This window comes from Haliotis cracherodii, unplaced genomic scaffold, assembly GCF_022045235.1.
Source record: "Haliotis cracherodii isolate W230 unplaced genomic scaffold, xgHalCrac1.p SCAF_6, whole genome shotgun sequence".
Lineage (NCBI taxonomy): Eukaryota > Metazoa > Mollusca > Gastropoda > Lepetellida > Haliotidae > Haliotis > Haliotis cracherodii.
The window spans coordinates 48,914,415-48,933,820 of NW_027266319.1; the positions used below are offsets into that span (position 1 = coordinate 48,914,415).

The window sequence follows — 19,406 nt, forward strand, 5'->3', positions numbered from 1 at the left end:
CAGCCTTCCATGCACTTGCTCCAAATTTAATTGTGACGATTAATTTGATTTGGTTCCGCTTCTAGCTCTTTTGTGGTCCATAATTCAATTTTCTCCTCTGAGATAAGATCTGTCACGAATGTCTGGTACAGTAATCTCTCAAATGTAACAAGGTTTAGGATGGGCTAAGATTTAGCAAGTTTTAAAGAAGAATTTGCATCTGATATTGATTAACATGTTTGTGAGTTGTTGATGACTTTGAGACTTTTAGGAGACAGTTTTCTACCTTTTTTCAAAAATTGATAAGACTGGTCAGTTATGAATACTCAATCATGCACACGAGAGAGATGCCCTCGCTGATGCTTGTTGCTGACTGACTTTCAGTTTTTGAAGAGAAAATTAATGTCATGTGTGAAAATATTAGCATGAAATTCTTTTCTGGCTACAGATTGAAAAGATGAACTATATGACATAATTTTGATAGAAGCAATAGTGATCCTTGCTTCCCTTGTTTTTTACAAACATGCAGATCATGACAGCATCAAGATCCAAATAGACCCCCATTAGCCATGGCTTGTCGGGATGACTAAAAATCAGGATTGGGGGATTTATGAATATCCGAAAACAATTCTTATTGCAAACTGGGTCGCACAGTGTCCCAGTATGATCAACAGACACCCCCAATATTCAAAACAGTGTGTGTGAAACTCCCAAGTCTTGTGGTTAGCTTGCTGAGTTTTCACGGCTCTTTAACACATCCCGTTTCACAGCCCTGAGATATATTGACGTGTTTTCAGTGGTTACAATCATTGCGTCTACTTAAGCTAAGCCCATACTTACACAAGCCAATAATCAGATTATCATGGAATTGTCTGTTTGATTGAGGACCAATACTTTGTATACACGACCCCTGACTTTTTGTGTAGTGTGAAGGTGTAATATAGTGTTTTACCTACCACTGTAGCATCTACAGGTTGTAATTAAGCCTTGTCTTGAATATATAAGGAACAGTAGGTTTTCGTGTTGAGGTAATACCCGGCATCAGGTCTCGGAAGTTAGACATTATCGATTCACTCTGTATTCTCATCAAACAAGTGGTACATAATTGTTGGAATTCAGAGCTGCAGAGAGGTGGAGGCAGGGGGGAAGTGTATTGACATTCTTCCCAGCGTTGTTCGGATGAGCTAGCTAACAAATGACTAGTCTCTTTTCTGATGTTGACTCGATGTTTTGTTGGTGTTTAAAACAACCTGATGAACCAAAAAGTAAAAGAAACTTACATTGAAAATGATTTGTTGTAAAGTGCAAAACATATTCTGAGATGCGATCATTATTTGGAATAAAATCCTTGAGATTCCATCACGTGTCAAGTCTATTTAGAAAGTGTTAAGAACGTCAGTTGACTAAATGCTATTTACGGCAATCTGGGGTTTAGCGGGCATAGTGGACTTAGCTCGTTTGTGAATGTTGACATTTGAACGTGTTCTCATGAACTTTTCTCAGCGAGACGGGAGGTTTAATCCCCCTGCGCCCTCTAATTGCCAACAGAATGTATTAATATTTCATTATCATTCATAGTTTCAAGTTCCATAGCTCATTGGGGGCACTTTCACTGCTGTTTCGTGGTTTCGGAAGCGGGTCCATGTACTGCCGATGGGCAGACTGACCTGCCTCTCATTGATTGATTTCTGTAAAGTCGTCGATAGTTTCTTCATTAAGGTGCTATTCAATAGTCTCACTGCTGCTTATAAAAATGGCCTGTGCAGTTACATCCTTTAATAGCTCAGATTGCATGTTCATTTGGATTGTAGTTTTTGCGTTTGGCTGAATTTTCTTCACATAATTATGGCTCTGCCTTTTTGTGTAGAAGCTGAATGATGAATTAAGACTGAAGGAGTCTGTTCAAGAAGTAGTCGCAAAGTCGGAAAGGTCGCCAAGGACATATTTAGTGTCAAATAAATAGTGTGAGGGATGATACCAGATGCTCACTAGTGTAATGAACCTTGAGGAATGCCACAATTTTATGGCATATGACTTTTTTGATGTTTCATAATGCCCAGACGTTCCATTTTCAGTGTGTTGTACCAGAATGCTGCTTGAATTGCTGTGGTATATATTCTTGGATCAATCAAAATGTGATTTTCATGCCATATTTGTTAATTTCAGAAAAATATGCAGACACTGCAAATGTCCTCCCGAAGCACATGACATGGCGACTGGTGGCGAGCAAGAACGTACCCTTAACAGACTCATCCATGACGTGAAGAGAAACTCCACCAGCGATGATGACAGTGGCTGTCCACTTGAAGAGTATGCCTGGGTACCGACTGGGCTCAAACCGGAACAGGTAAGTTGTCTCCCTTTTCAAAAGACTGCAATACTAAACCTCAGGCATATCTAGGGTACATCATCCTGTGGCAGTTGAGAATAACACTGAAAACAGATGGTAAACAGATCAGCCATACCCTCAAAAAGTGAAAACTTGTGCATCCCTGATCTCTTTAAGGGGACATAACTCTCAAGCTGTGTCATACTTTAAAAATGAAAATCTGTGTGAAAAAGTATTCAAGTTTTAACAATCATGTTACAGTGATCAATCATTTGATTGATCATCATGCAAATAAAGCTTGTTTAGGCAATCAATATCAGTCCAGAAAAAATGACAAAAAGACATTAATTTTGAGCAGTGTTCGTTTACAATAAAATCAGAGCATCCTCACCAGCTCTGACCAAAGCTACTTTATTGCAGGGCTTTCCCAATTTTACAAGGCTATTTTGCTTTAGACATTAAGTCATATCTCACAGGAAAGGTTTATTTGAAATGTCAACATTCTGTATTCAAACTGAAATCAGTCAAATCAATCTGTCCTCGATTTTTCCTGATATAGTTAAAGTGCTTCTTCAAATTTGCAACTATTAAAAGCCTTGAGATTCAACACAGGATTAGGTCATAACAGTTTTTGATATGACAACCATCTTTGAACAAATGATGCAAACGTAAAGAAGGATATCCCCTGCAAGACCTTGTCCCAACATCATGTTAGCATTCTGCAGCAGGCTATGGCTGATATCTTTGATGCTATGGGACGCTCAAAATCGGGTCAATATTTTCAATCAGAGTTTTAGATTTCCAATCTTTGATCTTTGCCCTCGTTAATTTGCCAGACTGTATGAAAAATGACCAAATTCAATGAAATAATTTTTTGCTGGACTGAATATGATTGTTCTGTTGCTGTTTTTTTGGGGACCCTGATTCGATAGTATGGACAGGAAAAGACTTGGTATTGGTAATTTTATCTTTGAAATCTTTACAAAATCCTTACAAAGTGCACTTTCGGACCTCCCTCGTCAAAAGGTTCACTGGCCCAAATGGGTATTTCATGAATAAATTTGCCGTTCCTTCAAAATGCCAAGTGTGTAGATTAATTAGAATTTGTTTCCAGTCTCGGACATTAGAGAAAAGCGTTCAGTGTTGTGTCATCGTCCGTCTGTGTAATCAGATTTCAGAATGAGGATACTATTGTTGGATTTTCTATAGATTGTGTGTTTGAATCACCACATTTCTTCTGCTGTTTTCATAGTATTTTTGAATGATAACAACCGATTGTCTTTGGCTCTTTTCATTCTTAAGCAAGCATCTTATTCAATGTATTTGATAAAATCGACAAACATCAGAGACAAGTTGTGAACAAATTGGTCACGGAGACAAGTGGTTAATGCACTTTCTCCGTTTGCACAAGATCCAGGGTTGAATCCCACATTAGTACCCAATATCAGAGTGTTCGTGCTTGAACATGATAACCAAATGATGTTGCTTCACCATATAACATAGATTAACCAGGAACTCTATGACTTTAATGCCCTGGACCTGGTTGACTTCAGCATATAGCACAGTGAATCCCATTGCCGGTCCCTGTCAGATGAACATGGGGTTATTGTGGATTCTCCCTGAAATGAGGGAGCTGTTGTGGACAGGTTGACCTGAAACTGTTCAGGGACTCTCCAACGTGCCATGTGAGCGCTCAGTGGATAACAAGGCAAATATTGATGAGCTCTTAAGCCTGTGACTAGCAAACCTTGTATCAATTGTTGGAGAATTTGTTGTAATTTGTAGGGATTGTTAAACATCACATGCAAACCCAACACAATTGCCTAAAGCCTGGCTTTAGTGCTCACAACTGATTATAGATCATATTGCTCAATGTGTTTGCTTTGTGCATAAACACAGGTTAGGGAGATTTATGACTAGAATAAATTGGATCAAAGTTATATATGTGTAGTGAATGGAAATTGATTTGTGCATATTGCTATGAACTATTGTTACATAAGAATTCATGATACAAGTTTTTGCATTTCATGGCAATTTGGATTTCACATTTCTGTGCAAGAATGTATTTGGGAATCTTAGAGAGTATGATTTTATTTTTTATTTTTCGATGCTTAACTGGATAACACATTCGGTAACAATATTGTTTACAATTTGACAGGTGTAATGATTTTTCATGAAGCATTTCAATAATTATTCTGATATGGGGGATGATTCATTTTTACAGTCCGATTCTTTATATGATTCACTTGAGTTTTAACATGACAAAAGATAATTTTGATGTAATTAACATACCAACAATAGATTTTTCATGCCATTGGTCTTTGATTGTGAAAAATCTGAAAATTAAGTGCAAATTGTGTTTGCATTAAGACCACATTTCTTTAAAATCGGTGACAAGACCACATGGTTTTGCAAGATTTGGTAATTGTTTGGTCAATAGAGGGCACAGGTAATTGTGAAGTGGCACTTCCTCCAAGACAGAAACTCAGCAATTGTCCCAGTTTGGATTCAACTGAATTGATGACCCAATTACCCTCAAATTCCTGCTTTGAATAACTGGCTGGAGATTAGTCATGGTTTTATTCAAGACCAAAGGCATCTTGGGATTTAGTAAAAGAACTCCAGAATTGGATTTGTCGAATACTTCAACAGAACTGGAATGTTCGAAATATGATATCATCCTAATTGTGCAGTATTTCTTAATTTACCAAAATTGAATTACATCACATTGTGTTTTATATTTTTAATTGATGCAAAAACATCTAAGATTACATTATGATACAAGAGATGAAAGTTAGTTTAATTGTGTTAATAGTCAAATTCCACGTAATGAGAAAATAAACTTCTGTTAGCCAGGGACATAATAACATTATGCTAAAAAATTACATCAAAAACTAATATGAGATATTCTCATAAAGATCAGCTAGCCGATGAAGGCAACAGAAAAAAGCACTTTGTCAAATCGATGAGGGGAATTAGCCTGATCTGATCTATTGACACTAAAATAGCTTCACATAATACACACTGACTGATATTTGTATGTGAATTCAAATTCCGTTTCTGGTATGCTTGTATTTTTCTTAACTAAACAGAGCAAGTATTTGTCTTAAATGGTATTGTGCATATTAAGTCAGTGTCTAATGTCTTTCAAAACCCTGTATGTGTCATTATAGCACAGAGAGTGAGTGAGTGAGTGAGTATGGTTTTATGCCGCTTTTAGCTATATTCCAGCGATATCACGGTGGGGGACACCACAAATGGGCTTCACACATTATATCTATGTGGGGAATCGAACCTGGGTCTTCGGCGTGACGAGCTAACGCTTTAACCACGAGGCTACCCCACCGCCCCCACTATGCCACAGACCAAAGCAATAGTGGTCCGACAAACTGGATAGCATTTTGCTGACATGATTTCTATTAGATTTGTAACAGTGTTTCTTCTCTTACTTTGGCTTTCATGTGTATGGCTATTCTGAAGTGTCATTTCACAGAAAAACATGACCATGAAATACACAATTTAAATGCAGTGGTTTAAAATAAATATTCTGTGTTTAGCATGTCAAGTCCATTTCACAGGTACAATGAAAGAAATATTTCTTTCCTCGACAGTTTGACAAGAGTTAGAAGCTGTTCCGTGTGTTATCAATGCATCAAAGCCTCACAAAGACAAAAGTGTGTCTTTTAATTATGGTGTAATATATAAAGTTTTATGCCCATGATTTGCTTATGCCAAGATATCAAAAGATTGGCAGTTGGTTTATCTGACACTAAATGCATTGAAAATTTGTTTTTGGGTGAAGCTTTGCTTTGAAGTGAAAACTTCTTAAAATTTAAAAAGTTGTCTGTAGAAGCCTTTGCCTTGTTAAAAGAATGCCATGACACTGATTGATATTGCGTCCAGACAAAAGGGAGGAAACCATGTTAGCTTCAACTCTTGAGACAACTAAATTCGATTTGGGGAGGCTTTGACTGATCATGGGATGGCTTTTTATCCATGTTTTGTACTGAAGTCCCGGTTTGTGAATGAAATGTTGTGATTATACAAGTTGGTGCTTTTATCCTGAAAATCAACTTTTGATACTTATGCAAGTTCCTCTTATATCTAAAGGAAAACATAAACATTAATTGACTTTAATTCAGTTTTGAATCTGATGAAGTGGTTAAGACCATGTTCTTGTTGCAAAACCTTGATATTTTCATTTGTGTTCAACTGAAGTTTTTCACGTATGAATCACTTTGTAATTTCCGGGTGAATTTACAGTCTGATTCAAGTAGTCTTTAATTTCCACTGGAAAGATATCTCAAGTACCATCTTAAATAAGAAAAGTCATGATATATCAATATTTGTTCAGCTTAATTTCGTCAATTGCAGTAATTAAGAGCAGTTCTACCATCTGTTAAGACTCTTCAAGGGAGGTTATTCATGCGACACAAATCTCAGCGTTTGATGCATTACAGCGTCTAAGTGACATGTTGACATTATCAGCGGTGTCTGTTACATTGCTTGCGGTCTTAAGAGCAGGTAATTGATCGTTAGCTTTCGTTATCACCTGGAAGTTCTCAGGTGGGTTATTGTCTCACCTGCCCAGGTAAATCAAAACTCGTTAAGGAAATCAGATTTAATTGATTAATTCTTGCATCCGACTTTTATTGTAGCTAGCATGGATTATTTACACATTGATTGGAATTTTATTCAGTGCATAATTCATGCATGTTTACTCTTATTGTTAACATACTAAAAATATAGTAGCAGGTTAATTAATCAAACAAGAAATGTAATGTACCATAAGTGATATTAACATCCTTTGTGATGCAATATTTGCAATGATTACATATGAGAGAAATAATTCACAAAGAGAGTTCCAGGAAAAAAAAGATTATTTATTGAATGAGTAATTTGTGATAAAATCCCAAGTGTTACATCAATCTTGATTACAACATAAACACTGCTGGTGTAAGTGACACAATTTGCCATTTGTACCGTGTAATTTTGAAGAGTAATCTCACTGCCAGACAGAAGGTGTAAATAAGAGCCTCCATACCTAATTTAGAGGTCAGTCTACTTGAAGCGATTCCAATTTATTCTAAAGTCCATACATTACACTTAATTGGCTTGCTTTTGAAGTCCAACTGGATCGCTTAAAACAATAGCGGTATCCGGCTGGTCCATTTAAGCAAATCATAATACATCACACTAATTTGTCTGAGGAACAGTCGCCTGATAGGCTGATTTCTTTTTAAGTAGATTTATTTCAGCAGCATGTCTGAACATTGTGGAACAACAATAGGTCCCTAAATATGCACTTGTACAGCTTGTTTGAACATTTTGGGCTGTTAAAGCTTGTCGGAGGCTTTCATGTGACAGGGGGCATTCTTCAAGTGTGAAGCAAAGCTTTATTTTCAAGTAGAAATCTTTTCCTGGGAAATGGTGGAAATGATTCTGTCTTTCAGTAATACTTCAAGTTGTATTAGAGGAATAAAGTCATGCTCTTCTATGAATGGGTTTGAATTGTTTGGAATGGTTCTTAATGAAATTACTTTGAAAAACGTAAGTGAAAGGATATTTGCCAAAAGAAGTCTTGACAGAATGTTTCAATATAATTAATTTTCACAACATGGAAAGATTGAAGAAACACAGTGGGTGAGTTGTGACTTCATGTTGGTTGTCCAGCACGGCCACAGTGACCCGCGTGTAAATCGAGCAATATGGAGCAGCCAATCAATGAATGGTGAACTCATCTGTGTAGGGGACAAGTGTACACCAACACAGCTAGTATTACGATGAATCTGTTACAGACATCTTCTCATTCTAGTTACTTCCCTTGGTGGTGCAAGGATCCACTGATTATGGGAACAAATCTCATTTTGATCCTGCTGTACCTGTGACTGTGGGAAATGGCTAGCCCCTGCAAAGATTCAAGCTTACCTCCCACGTTATCCTGAAATACTGAAATAGCTGAAATATTAACTCAGTATGACAATGAGACTGCATTGCCTTTTGTAAATATACCAGAAAGAAAAAAGATGTGATGTTGATGTTAGATTTTGACTTCTGCAGAAGATCTGTTACGTATAAATTATACCTACAAAAAAACTTTGTCCACAGTGAATGAATGCTGCACATGAATCTAGTTGGCAGTCCCCAAGCCACAAGAAAATAAATACAGTTATGGATCTTGCTAGAACTATCCTGATGGCTGCTTGTTTTTCCTGTTTAGCAGTTGAAGAGTGGGTCTGAATCAATGTGAATTACAGGCTTTGTAGGCTGGCAGTGTTGTGTGGCGAAATCTAATGCTGTAGTGGAATCTGACCGCTGGGCAAATTGCTATCTAGGACACCTCCACTGTCAAAAGCAACAATCTTCAAGACATTGGTGATTAAGATTTGACATCTTGCATAACGCTCACCTAAAAACTAGCTTAGTTACTTCTTTTTTTATCTTGCAGGCTTCTTTTGACAAATGCAACATCTTGCAACAAAACATTTGAGGCTATTTCACTCCTGAAATAGTTCTCTTGCTTTTTGTCAATATTATCAATATTTTCTAATAGGATAATTTTGACGGTGATATTTCAATATTTTGCAAATTTTAGTCCATACTGATGATGGTCCCATGGGTCATAGGCGTATCTACAGTGCCATCTACAAAGAGAAAATCTGAGTAATTATACCCAAGGTGTTAGGGTTTTGTGAGAAGAAGGGAAACCTATTTGGTTGAGGTGTTGTAACTGTCTGGGTCACACTGCCTAATGTGGTTATGTTGTCCTGACCAGATGACCGGACTTGACCAGGATATTTGGAGCTTCATAAGAAATGCCCATGGGACTAGACTATCACACCTTCTCCTGGACAAACACTTGAGCCAGATCCTGGGTCAGCCAAGGTTAACACCTTCATCCCTGTAGATAGTAGATCTGATGTACTCCGAGACCATCACATCTCCACAGTTGCTTCACATAACTATTGGTTTATCCACTAATCAAGCTTGGCAGCATTTCAGCTGGCTTGTTCCAAATCTAAGGATGCCCTTACCACTTATATAGATGATTTGATATAGCACAGTCCAGATAGTCAATTCAGTGGTTAAGGTCAATATTTGTAGGGTAGACATGGCATTGGTTTTCTTTGATCCTGGGCACATAATAATCTTTCAGTTTGAGTGTGATTCTACCTCTTTTTTCATTCTTTGTAAGGGAATGGGTATTTCCCCAACTAGCCTGGATTGTGCTGCTGGTCTAACATAGGGAATATGAGTGGTATGAATAATACTATGGTGAACGTTCAGGACAATGCTCAGCTGTGAGTGAAGGTGTGACATCGTAGCCGTTGCTCACACCTTTGACCACTGGGTTGACAATACCAAACCTTGTAGAGAATGTTCTTCTAGGTGGAGGATCCATTCTACAGGATAAAAAGCAATTACTGCTGAAACAAAATGGACTTCAGGAGGAATGGATCTTCTCTGTACACATCTTCTTGTCATTAGATTAAACTCTTTGAAAAGGGAGAAATATAGAACATTCCCATTTAAACTGAATTCTTTTTACCACGAGATTGACATTCAATATTCAGTATGGAAGGACAGGGCCTTTAGCAAATATGTCACTGTCTGGACAAGAAGAATCAAATTCACTGCATCTTGTAACTATGTGGGCTGGTGTCTGGGAGGGAGAATAATTCAATCATATGATTGGGAAGTACTCTGGTAATCCTGGTCTGTATTTCACTGCCTAACCATGTTAGCTGGACAGCATTGTTGGTCAGGTACTGATATAACCTAATTAGTCCACTGAAGGTGACCATTGCAGCAGCTGACCAACGATGGTGTACCATCACATGAGTGCCCTGATTTCCTCGGCAGAGCAACATAGTGCATTGTTGTCAGTTGTTGTTATGATGGATCTCCAGCTGGAAAGTTGACACAAGCTGTTCTTCACTGCAGGTGCTTGTAACAAGGATCCTCTTTGAAATTTCAGTCAGGATCAAGTCATTTCAAGTAAATTTGAATTTCATTTTCAAATGAATTTCATTTTTCTATTTATTTCTAATTGAACCATTCCAATTTAAAGCAAATATAAAAAGATGGCAAAAAAACAAGTGGTTTTATTTTTAAAGGGACGTTCACCAGGAAACCTTTACTTCATCACAGTACAATATTTTCATTTGGAGGACAAAATAATGTAAGACTCTATCCTTCCTACCTTTTTTCTTTCCTAAATGTAAATGCATAACTAATGAATATGTATGTCTGTCTGAAGTAATTGAATCATAAACATTTTATTCATGGATAGAAGTAGACAAGTTCAAAGGATCAGACAGTAGTATGTCTTTATATTTCCTAAATGATATTTTCATTTATAAAAAATGACAAGTGCTTGAAAGTATTTCCATATTCGAGACCCATGAGAATGATCCTTTCCACATCAGCTTGACATATTCCACACCTTGGCAAGGTCCAGTGTCAGGGTCTGAAAATTGTTATCAATAAGTTATGACCTTGTCTCTAACCTTCACCTGGCTGCTACATTCAAAACTGCAAATGTGACCATTATGTATTTTGTTATACACAGTAATTATTGAAACAGCTCTGAATGATAAAGGTTGGCAACAACAGTTAATCAATGAATTAAATAACACTCCTGGTTGAAGACAAATTGGAGGGTTAAGACATGTTTATCAGTCTACTATGTCATCTGAATGCATGTTTCATGGTAGTAATTTTCCAAATGTTTTACCCTCATGAATTCCCAAGACATTCCACAGCACTTTGCATGTTGATTGAACATTTTCATTTCAATTTGAAAGTCAAAATAGGTCTTGGGGAAAGATTTTAATCTTGGACATCTTTATTGCGTTAGTTAAACCCCCCAAAGAAAGTTTAGATTTCACTTAAAATGTTAATGGGATAATTATTGTAATTTTCAAATAGGTGTTTTTGAGCATGCCTTGTTTATCATCACAACACTAGGCTTTGTGAGTCATGGGAATTCTTTAAAAGTTAAAAAAAAGTAAAGCAACTCGATGCCTGTTGATTTGCTATTGAAAGGAAATAAACTTTACCCATATATCAGTCTTGAGGTAATAGGGCCCTGAACACATTTCCAAGAGACAAAGCAACTCTGACTTAAAGTCAATAGATGGTATCCCAGTTTTCTGAAACAAGGCATGGCTTGATTTCATGCTCTATGAATAATTTTCTTCATGTTGTATTTTCTTAACTTGAGGCATCTTATTCACTGTCAAAGTTTATTACGCATCCCAAGCTTCTTTGTGGGACTTGTGGGTAAATATTGCTCTCGGGGACGAACCTTGAGAGCCAATTTGGCCCATTCACCGTTGTTGAATGAAGCACAGGAAAACAAATATGATTTTTGAAAGATTGACATCCGTGAATGTTCTTCTGGTAAGGTTCGCGCCAGTTCCCTTATTGATTGGCTAAATATCAAATGGTGCTGGACACTTGAAGCGAAAGATACATTACGACATCCTTTCCACATCATAGTAACTGCCTCAGGGGGAAATGATGGCACCGTTTTGCTCCATCGCTCGTAACTTAGTTTACTGTTGAGTTAAGTGTGAGTGTGCTGTCGGTCTGTTGATTGTAAGTTGGTTTAAAGCTGGTTGGTCTTCAGGTTTGCCACGCACTGCTAACTTGGGGCAACTTAATAGAAGATAGCTTCTTGAATGAGTGGAGATTTTCAGGCCCTCGCCTTTTGGATCAATATTTGTCAGTTTGAATGTTTTAATTTAGATGATCTCACCAAATAAATATTTACGAGGGAATTCTCTTTTTAATTGAATCTAAATTGTCAAATATGTCTTAAATGTTATGAATTAAAATAATGAGGATGGAAATTTGAGTTTAGATAATTTTATTCAGTGATTGAAAGGACGATCTGAAACACCAACAGCTGCTTTCTCGTTTAATGTCACCATCATTTTGTCTTGGCTAAGATTACCTTGCACAAAATGTTCTAGTATCGTATCGTCAGACTTAAACAACACATTCCTTATTTAGTAATTTGATGAGACTAAGTGTCTATTTATAGTATTATTGGGGTCACTTTTTTATCCAATCAGGTTATTGAATCAGTTTCAGTGCAGAACTTATGTCTCAGTTGGTGTCAGGTGCGGAGACAGGGAACCTGATGTCTCACATTATTGGGTCTTCTCTGCAATAGTATTCATAGACTTCCAACACAAAGTAGAGACAAAGTAGAGATTGATTCTTTGAAATACAGAAGTTAATCTTGTGTGCTGCTTCAAATTATCATGTCATTTATGGGAAGGCCAAGTTTTGATGGACTGGTTCACAAACCACCTTTCCAAGACCAGTTGCTTCTGAAACATCTGTTACCTAGAAATGGGTTAGACTATTTTTCGGAAATACATTAAAACAGGTGCTGCATTATATTTCTTTGTGTTCAATAGATTTATTTTGTGTCCTGTACTGGAATAAATTTTGTTTAAATTTCTTTTTTATTATTTTCTAGTTTACAAAGCTAAGGTTCTTCACCTTCATCTAATAATTTATTCAGCTTTTGCGATAACCACGTCACGTGGAAGCTGTCGTGTTCATCTATTAAACATTAAAGGCTTTTTGAGCTTGATAACAGTACCCTTGGTTGTTTACATGTCCGCGATTCCTTTTAAGTAGTTTCTAGACTGATACCTTTTTCAGCAAACAATCTAATGATTGCGCCATGCATCGAGCAAATCATTGCTGGCTTGAAATATGCATGAGCTGGCCAGCTTAACCTGATGATGGCTGACAATACTTGAGACACATGTTGAAGTTTTCAGGACATTAATTTCAAGAGTGTGATCTGGAAATTTCTTACATCTCACATTAGCTGCACTTGAAAGGAAGTTCAAAGTGATATCGGAAACAAAACTGACTTCCACTTGAAATTTTTCATCTGGGGAAAGCAATACTTAAATAGCTTTCCTGGAAATGTCTTTCTGCGAGGAGTTAGATTGCTAAGCAAGGTTTCAGACTTGGATTGTCTATTTTATTATATTCTATGGGTAGAAAGCTCTCGTGGGATTAACAGACTTGCATAGTCAAGGTTGGTGAAAGCAGACACTAGATGTGAGCAAGTGCACAATATCCTCGAGAGCTCTTCGGCATCAACTTTCTGTTCATAAGCTGTAAATCAAATCTGGTGTTTGCTGATTTGTTTGTAGTTTAACACTCCAGTCAACAGTATTCCAGCTATATGATGACAATATGTTAATAATCTCGACCAGACAAGCCAGGTTATTGATATTGTGAGCAATGTCCCATTTTGTCGGAGTATGATGACATGCAATCAAGCAGTCACCAAGCCTGACCACCTGATCTCGATGACTCGCATATATTCTATCTAACCTGGAATCCTTATGCTGTCTGATACTCCACAGCAACCTTTGCATCATTTATCACATTCACGCCTTCATCATGATGATCTTGACCAAGCTGTGCTTCACCAACATTCTCATGTTTGTGTAGGCAGAAGCCATTGGTTGATACCAGCCCCAAACAGTGTGTATCATACAGTTTTGTATCACCCAGTTTTGGGTGGTTAGTTCCATCTGTGTACAACAAGACAGTATCGTCTGATCATTACATTGTATGTTCAGATAAATCATTCATTCCTGCTTTGACCTTTTTCACCTTTGACGTTTTTCCTGTTGAAATGATTGAAATACTTTTTATATTGTTTTAGACATCAAAAGAGCCATGAATTCATTATGAAGCCAATCTCCCAAAAATGTCACAGGTTCTGTGTCAAGATATTCCAGGAAGCCTTCCTCCTCAGTGTTTGCTTAATAAAGTTATATAATCAAATCCTAATTTGCCTCCAAAGAGATTTGCTTTTTAAACCATCCAAAATCTCTTTGCTCAAAATGAGATGCTCAATTACTGCTTTACATGAAGTATCAGATTGCTGAGTCTGTAACGTATGAAATATGCACGAGTTGATGGTTTATCGAGAGTGGTATTACAAATCTAGAATAGGGACAACAGACATGCATTAAGGAGAAATTTGGGACACTGATAAAGTCATTATCAGACCAGTAGCAGCCTCGATGTCAGCTTATCCAAAACTATACATAATTATAATTGACAAGTTTTCTGCTAGTGTCAGACTTATCTAATAATATGCTTTACGCCCTGAGCTAGTAATTGTCTCATTTAGGCTTGAAGGGATTAAATTGTTGAAATTATTTGACAAAATCAGTTCAGAACTTGCCAAAAGGAATGAAAACTCCAATGCATGCTTTATAGTTGATATCTAATTGCCATAGCATAAACCTCAAAGGCCTATCACAAAACTAGACTAATGAGTTGGCTACAAATTGGCATGGTTTTATGACCTGATGTGATTGGTTTGCTGGTGTGTATCTTTCTGTTTATTGGACAGTGTATTTCTGAGGCGTTATTTACATGCATTGGGGACAAAGGATTTTAGTGGAGGTTATCGTGTCAATGACACAGTTTTTTCTGGGATGGGTGAGGGGACACGGACGAATGGGTACTAGGACATGCTTTAAAATTACTACAAAGGACAAGCTAATAGAATTTGTTAGCTTGATGGAATGTAGTTAGGATGATTCATAGGAATTTATTGTCAAATGGGATATGAAAATTGTTGCACATTGGTTAGGCATCAATATTCCTTGCTCTGATTGTTCATAAGTTACAAATTGGAATAAATTATATTTTTTATGGCACAAGTGTGATTGATTGAAGATGCATTGCTTCATTGTAACAAACATGGAGGTATTCAGAGGTTTGATGGGATAGGTTTATGTTAATAAAACTAATTTACTTCTTGCTTGTTGCCTAAAAACAGAATTGGGTTGAGTTGTTGCAATATGAAGAACAATCTGAATTCGAAATGTAGTCTTCGCCATTAGGAAAATGAAACACAGAAGTCAAGTTACCCATTTATAGTTGTCACTCTTCCTTCATGTTCGGAGAATGCTCTCTAAGAAAATGCAGGTTTTATTTCAATTGTAGCACTATGAATTGGGTGATTCATCTTGTTAGCAATTTTTATGACTGATATCAAATAAAGACAATTTCAAAGCACTAATTGTAGCATGTTTCTCGACTAAAACAATACGCCGCTTTCACTTCAAAAGGTTGATTACACAATGAAACAGTTCCAGTCTACCAATGTTTCAGTCCAAATACACCTCAACAAACAAAGAGCTGTAGAGTGTTATCTGAGCTCCATCATGATGTTTTGAATATCACTGTACGTGATATCATGATGTTGCTATGTCTCTGTATGTGATATTGATGATATTTATGCAGGTGCAAGAGACGGCACGCCTCTGCTGCAGTTCTTACTAACAATTACTGATGATCTTCAAGCAATCTGTGGCAACAGTAGGGTGCACTCATACACATACCACATTTAATAAATCGGAGATCACAGATATAGGAGGCGGCATTCCACATTTAACAAATGTGCGATCGAATTTAGGGCTTGTGTGCATATGGTTGAGGGTTGTCATGAATGATGAATGCCTCTTCTCTCAAGCATCATAGCATAGCATATGTACAAACATGAAAGTACTGGCAGCCAAATATCATCACATCCGAATATGTGGAGCTCCATGGGAGAAACTGGTTTCTTCTATGTCTTCTTGGCAGGAGGCTGAGTTGGATGTGTGAAGCAGAATGTTATTATAAAAAATGTTCCTGGCTCTAGTATTGTTTATATTTTGATGATTACAAAGGACCTGGCTTTTGGCTGTTGCTTAACATTAAGCACTGTCATTAGTGTAGTATGAAGCAGTCATTCCGTGTCATTAGATGTTGTTATTAGATGTTGTCATACCCATGAAGATCCGGGTTAGAATTGGTCTTCAGCAACCAATACTTCCTGTAAAAGACAACTAATGGGATCATGTCGTCAGGCTTGCAGACTTGGTTGATGCATATCATCGTATCCCAATTGTGTGTAGATCAATGATGTCAGTCACTGGATTGTCTGAATATTGGTGAATGCGGCATTACATGACAAACAAAACAGTCACCAAACAAAGGTGTTATCATTCCATGCCTTTCAGTACTATAATTTTTCTACCCTTGGGTGCTGTCAGGTACTGTCATCATTGACATCAAACCTTCTCAATATTGACTAGATGCTGTCATTGATTCCATCAGATACTGTTATCATGACCCTGGATGCTACATCACTTCATAGCATCCTGTCATTATGGTTCTTCCTCCATCCACTATATCATGGCACCATGTTCTTCTGAACAAACTAACCACACTAGTATGGCTGGAATAACAAGTTGAGCTTGTCCTGATTAGTAGCTTCCTGTGCCTTCGTAAAATATCTCAACAATTGTTTGTTAGAGGGTTCAGAAGGAAAAGGTTTATTTCTGATCTAGATCCAAAATGTCAAAATGATCTTTTTGCCAGATGCTTGATTGCATAACTGTGTGAGGCATTCACAACCACCCACACAGCACACTGCAGGCCAAGTAACTGGCAATGCCAGTGACCTGGCTGACTGGTTCATTTCTTATCATAACCGGTGTGAAAGAAGATGCATATGACCTGTCATTTTAACACAGGTTATTTTCCAAACTTGTTCTGATAAACAAAATTAGCTTGCCCAAATTACGTCCTGAACCTCATGAAAATTGATTCAGTAACAAGATTTGCAATTTAGGTGTTGCCTCCGTCTGTCTGTTTGTGGTTGTTTTTGTAGACCATGAGATTAGAAAGATACCCAAACACTCTGACTGACAAGATGGAATGATATATTCGGTGTACAGTCTTCACCTGCTATTTTGGGCAGCCATCACCTCTGCCACAAAACGTACATCTGTTTAGCGAGTGCTGTTTCAGAGGACCAGAGCAGGAAACAGTTGGAGGGTTATTATTTGTGAAAACTGTAAAGTTGACTGTGATGAACTTGCCAGTACACTGTGAAGGGCTCCACCTGGTAACAGATCCTGCTGAGACTGGGTAAATTGATTGGATTCTCGGGAACGGTTTATTAAAGGTTATCCAAACATGGACCTAGGGGGAAGGTGTAAAGATGGGGTGTCCATTATATGGTTACTGTAGCCCCACCTGGATCCAGGTCAGCCTTACCTATGAGATAATATGTGTATTTACTTAGCATAATGCGAGACCGTCGAACAGAGTTAAGGTATTTTTTTAGCTACTCATTAGTTATTAGGGTTGAGGATTTATAAAACCAGAGTTTGGAGCCAAAAAGGTGGTTTAAAGGGGAGAGGTTCTTGTTTCTGCAGCTGTGGTGGTTGATTATTGCACTGTCTGTACGTCTCGCTGCTAGACTAGAAGAGGATGTTTTGTTATTTGTGAAGAGAATTGCTAATGCTTTTAAGGATAAACAAGGCTGAATTGTCTGCAAACCTCAAAAAAGGTTGTTAGTTTTCATAAGAGTTTTTGCCTTACTGGTCAACTATTTGGATTGATTGGAATTCATCTGGAGAACTTCACTTTCCATATTTGTACAAGTATTGATTGGTGTAAAAAACATTTATCATTTCCTGTCAATTTAGAGTAGTGTTTGTCTTGAGTAATTGTTGAGTTAAGGTGTTTTTATAGTATAGTGTGTTATCAAATGACCACTGAGCTTTGACCGTTGTAAAATTCCTTGTGAAGCTTCCTCTCAATTTCCCAAATGATTCATTAGGTCGGCCATATCAATTGGCTATTGATGATCAACAGGGTTAGAGGTCAAATTCAAATCTTCTTGAAGAGTGCGTAGCTTGTCACCTCTCAGCTTAGATCAGAGGGCTGGTGACTCCGTCATACATTTCCGTGTCCTTCCAGACACTCTCCGAAGCATCTAAACATTCTGATGATAACTTAGTCATGAAATGCATTAATCTTTTGTAAATGAAGAGCGGTGTGTTTTGACACATTCCGCAAGTCTTTATTCTGGACTCATTATCCATGATCAACTTGTAATGGGTCGGAATGCAGCGTTATCTTGTGGCAAGTCATCAAACCAGTCTACTGGGATCCCATCGTTGATGGGTCTTTTATCGCTGTTCCTATTCATGAGAAAGATGGACACTTTAATGTGAAGGAACACCAAACTCGGGGGTCATCAGAGGTCACAGGTCAGACAAGCCGGGGCCTCATCTCAGTCCAGAATTCCTGTCAAAATGGGATCATAATATTGTTCTTGGGTTGCTAGTATGCATAACTGCCCAGCTTGTATTCAAACATTGAAAGCAGAACGATGAAACTTTTAATTGGTATAATTTGAAGATTATCCCACATTATGCATCAAAGCTAATCATGTGGGCTTCCTCATACAGGCCTTTGTTGTTGGGCAATTTCAAAGTATGGAGTTTTAAAATGCATTGGCATGTCAGAACTGTTCTTCCTAAAGTAGTTTAAACACAACCCATTTGAAACAAAAGAAACAGACGCAGCATCATAGCTTAGAAGGCTGGTCGGACAGCTTGAATCACCAATCTTCAAAGAATGGGTTAAGATTTATTTTTTATCAGGATAATTTATTATAGGCTTGTCAGCAAGAGTGCTTCATTTTGATGAAGTTAATTAAAAGTTAGGCGGCTCTCAGGGCTCATGAAATTTGGCAAAGGAAGATCGCAAATTTAGGCACTTAAACCGACAATTTTTAACATTGAGTTGATACAGGGATGCCTTAGTCATTCTAAAATGGTATGTTAATTTGATGTAAGTGGCAGATATGAAGTAAAACGAATCTTTACTGCATCAAGAAATATCACCGTTACCGCTATTGTATCATTTAAACCCATAAATGTCTTTTTAATGGAACGAATAAAATTTGAAATTTGACATTGGGGAAAAGGGCAACTGTTGGCTGGTCACAATATAACAATGTCTGAATAGATTAAGCTTCCAACACTCAACCATCAGGACAATTTCTTCTCATTTCGGATTTATTCTCACCTATTCCTGTATTTTTTTTCCAGAAATAGGTACTAATATTGTTCTTATTGATTCTAAGACAAAACTTGACAGGAGGCTCCAGTCTCAGACTGTGTAGAGCGATCCCTTCTCAGACAGATGAGTTGCTAATAGACTCTGTATGTGCTTGAGTGCTCAACAACCG

General features: G+C 37.5%; 1 protein-coding gene across 4 annotated transcripts in view; it reads left to right on the top strand.

Annotated features, from left to right (window-relative positions):
• Window positions 1-19,406, top strand: part of LOC139445754 (prickle planar cell polarity protein 3-like) — a 132,021-nt gene that overhangs the window by 103,423 nt on the left and 9,192 nt on the right. For all 4 annotated transcript variants that reach the window (XM_071226958.1, XM_071226960.1, XM_071226959.1 and 1 more), the window contains one exon: window positions 2,146-2,326. In XM_071226958.1, the coding sequence (XP_071083059.1) occupies window positions 2,146-2,326 (181 nt within the window). The remainder of the gene's footprint in view (window positions 1-2,145; window positions 2,327-19,406) is intronic.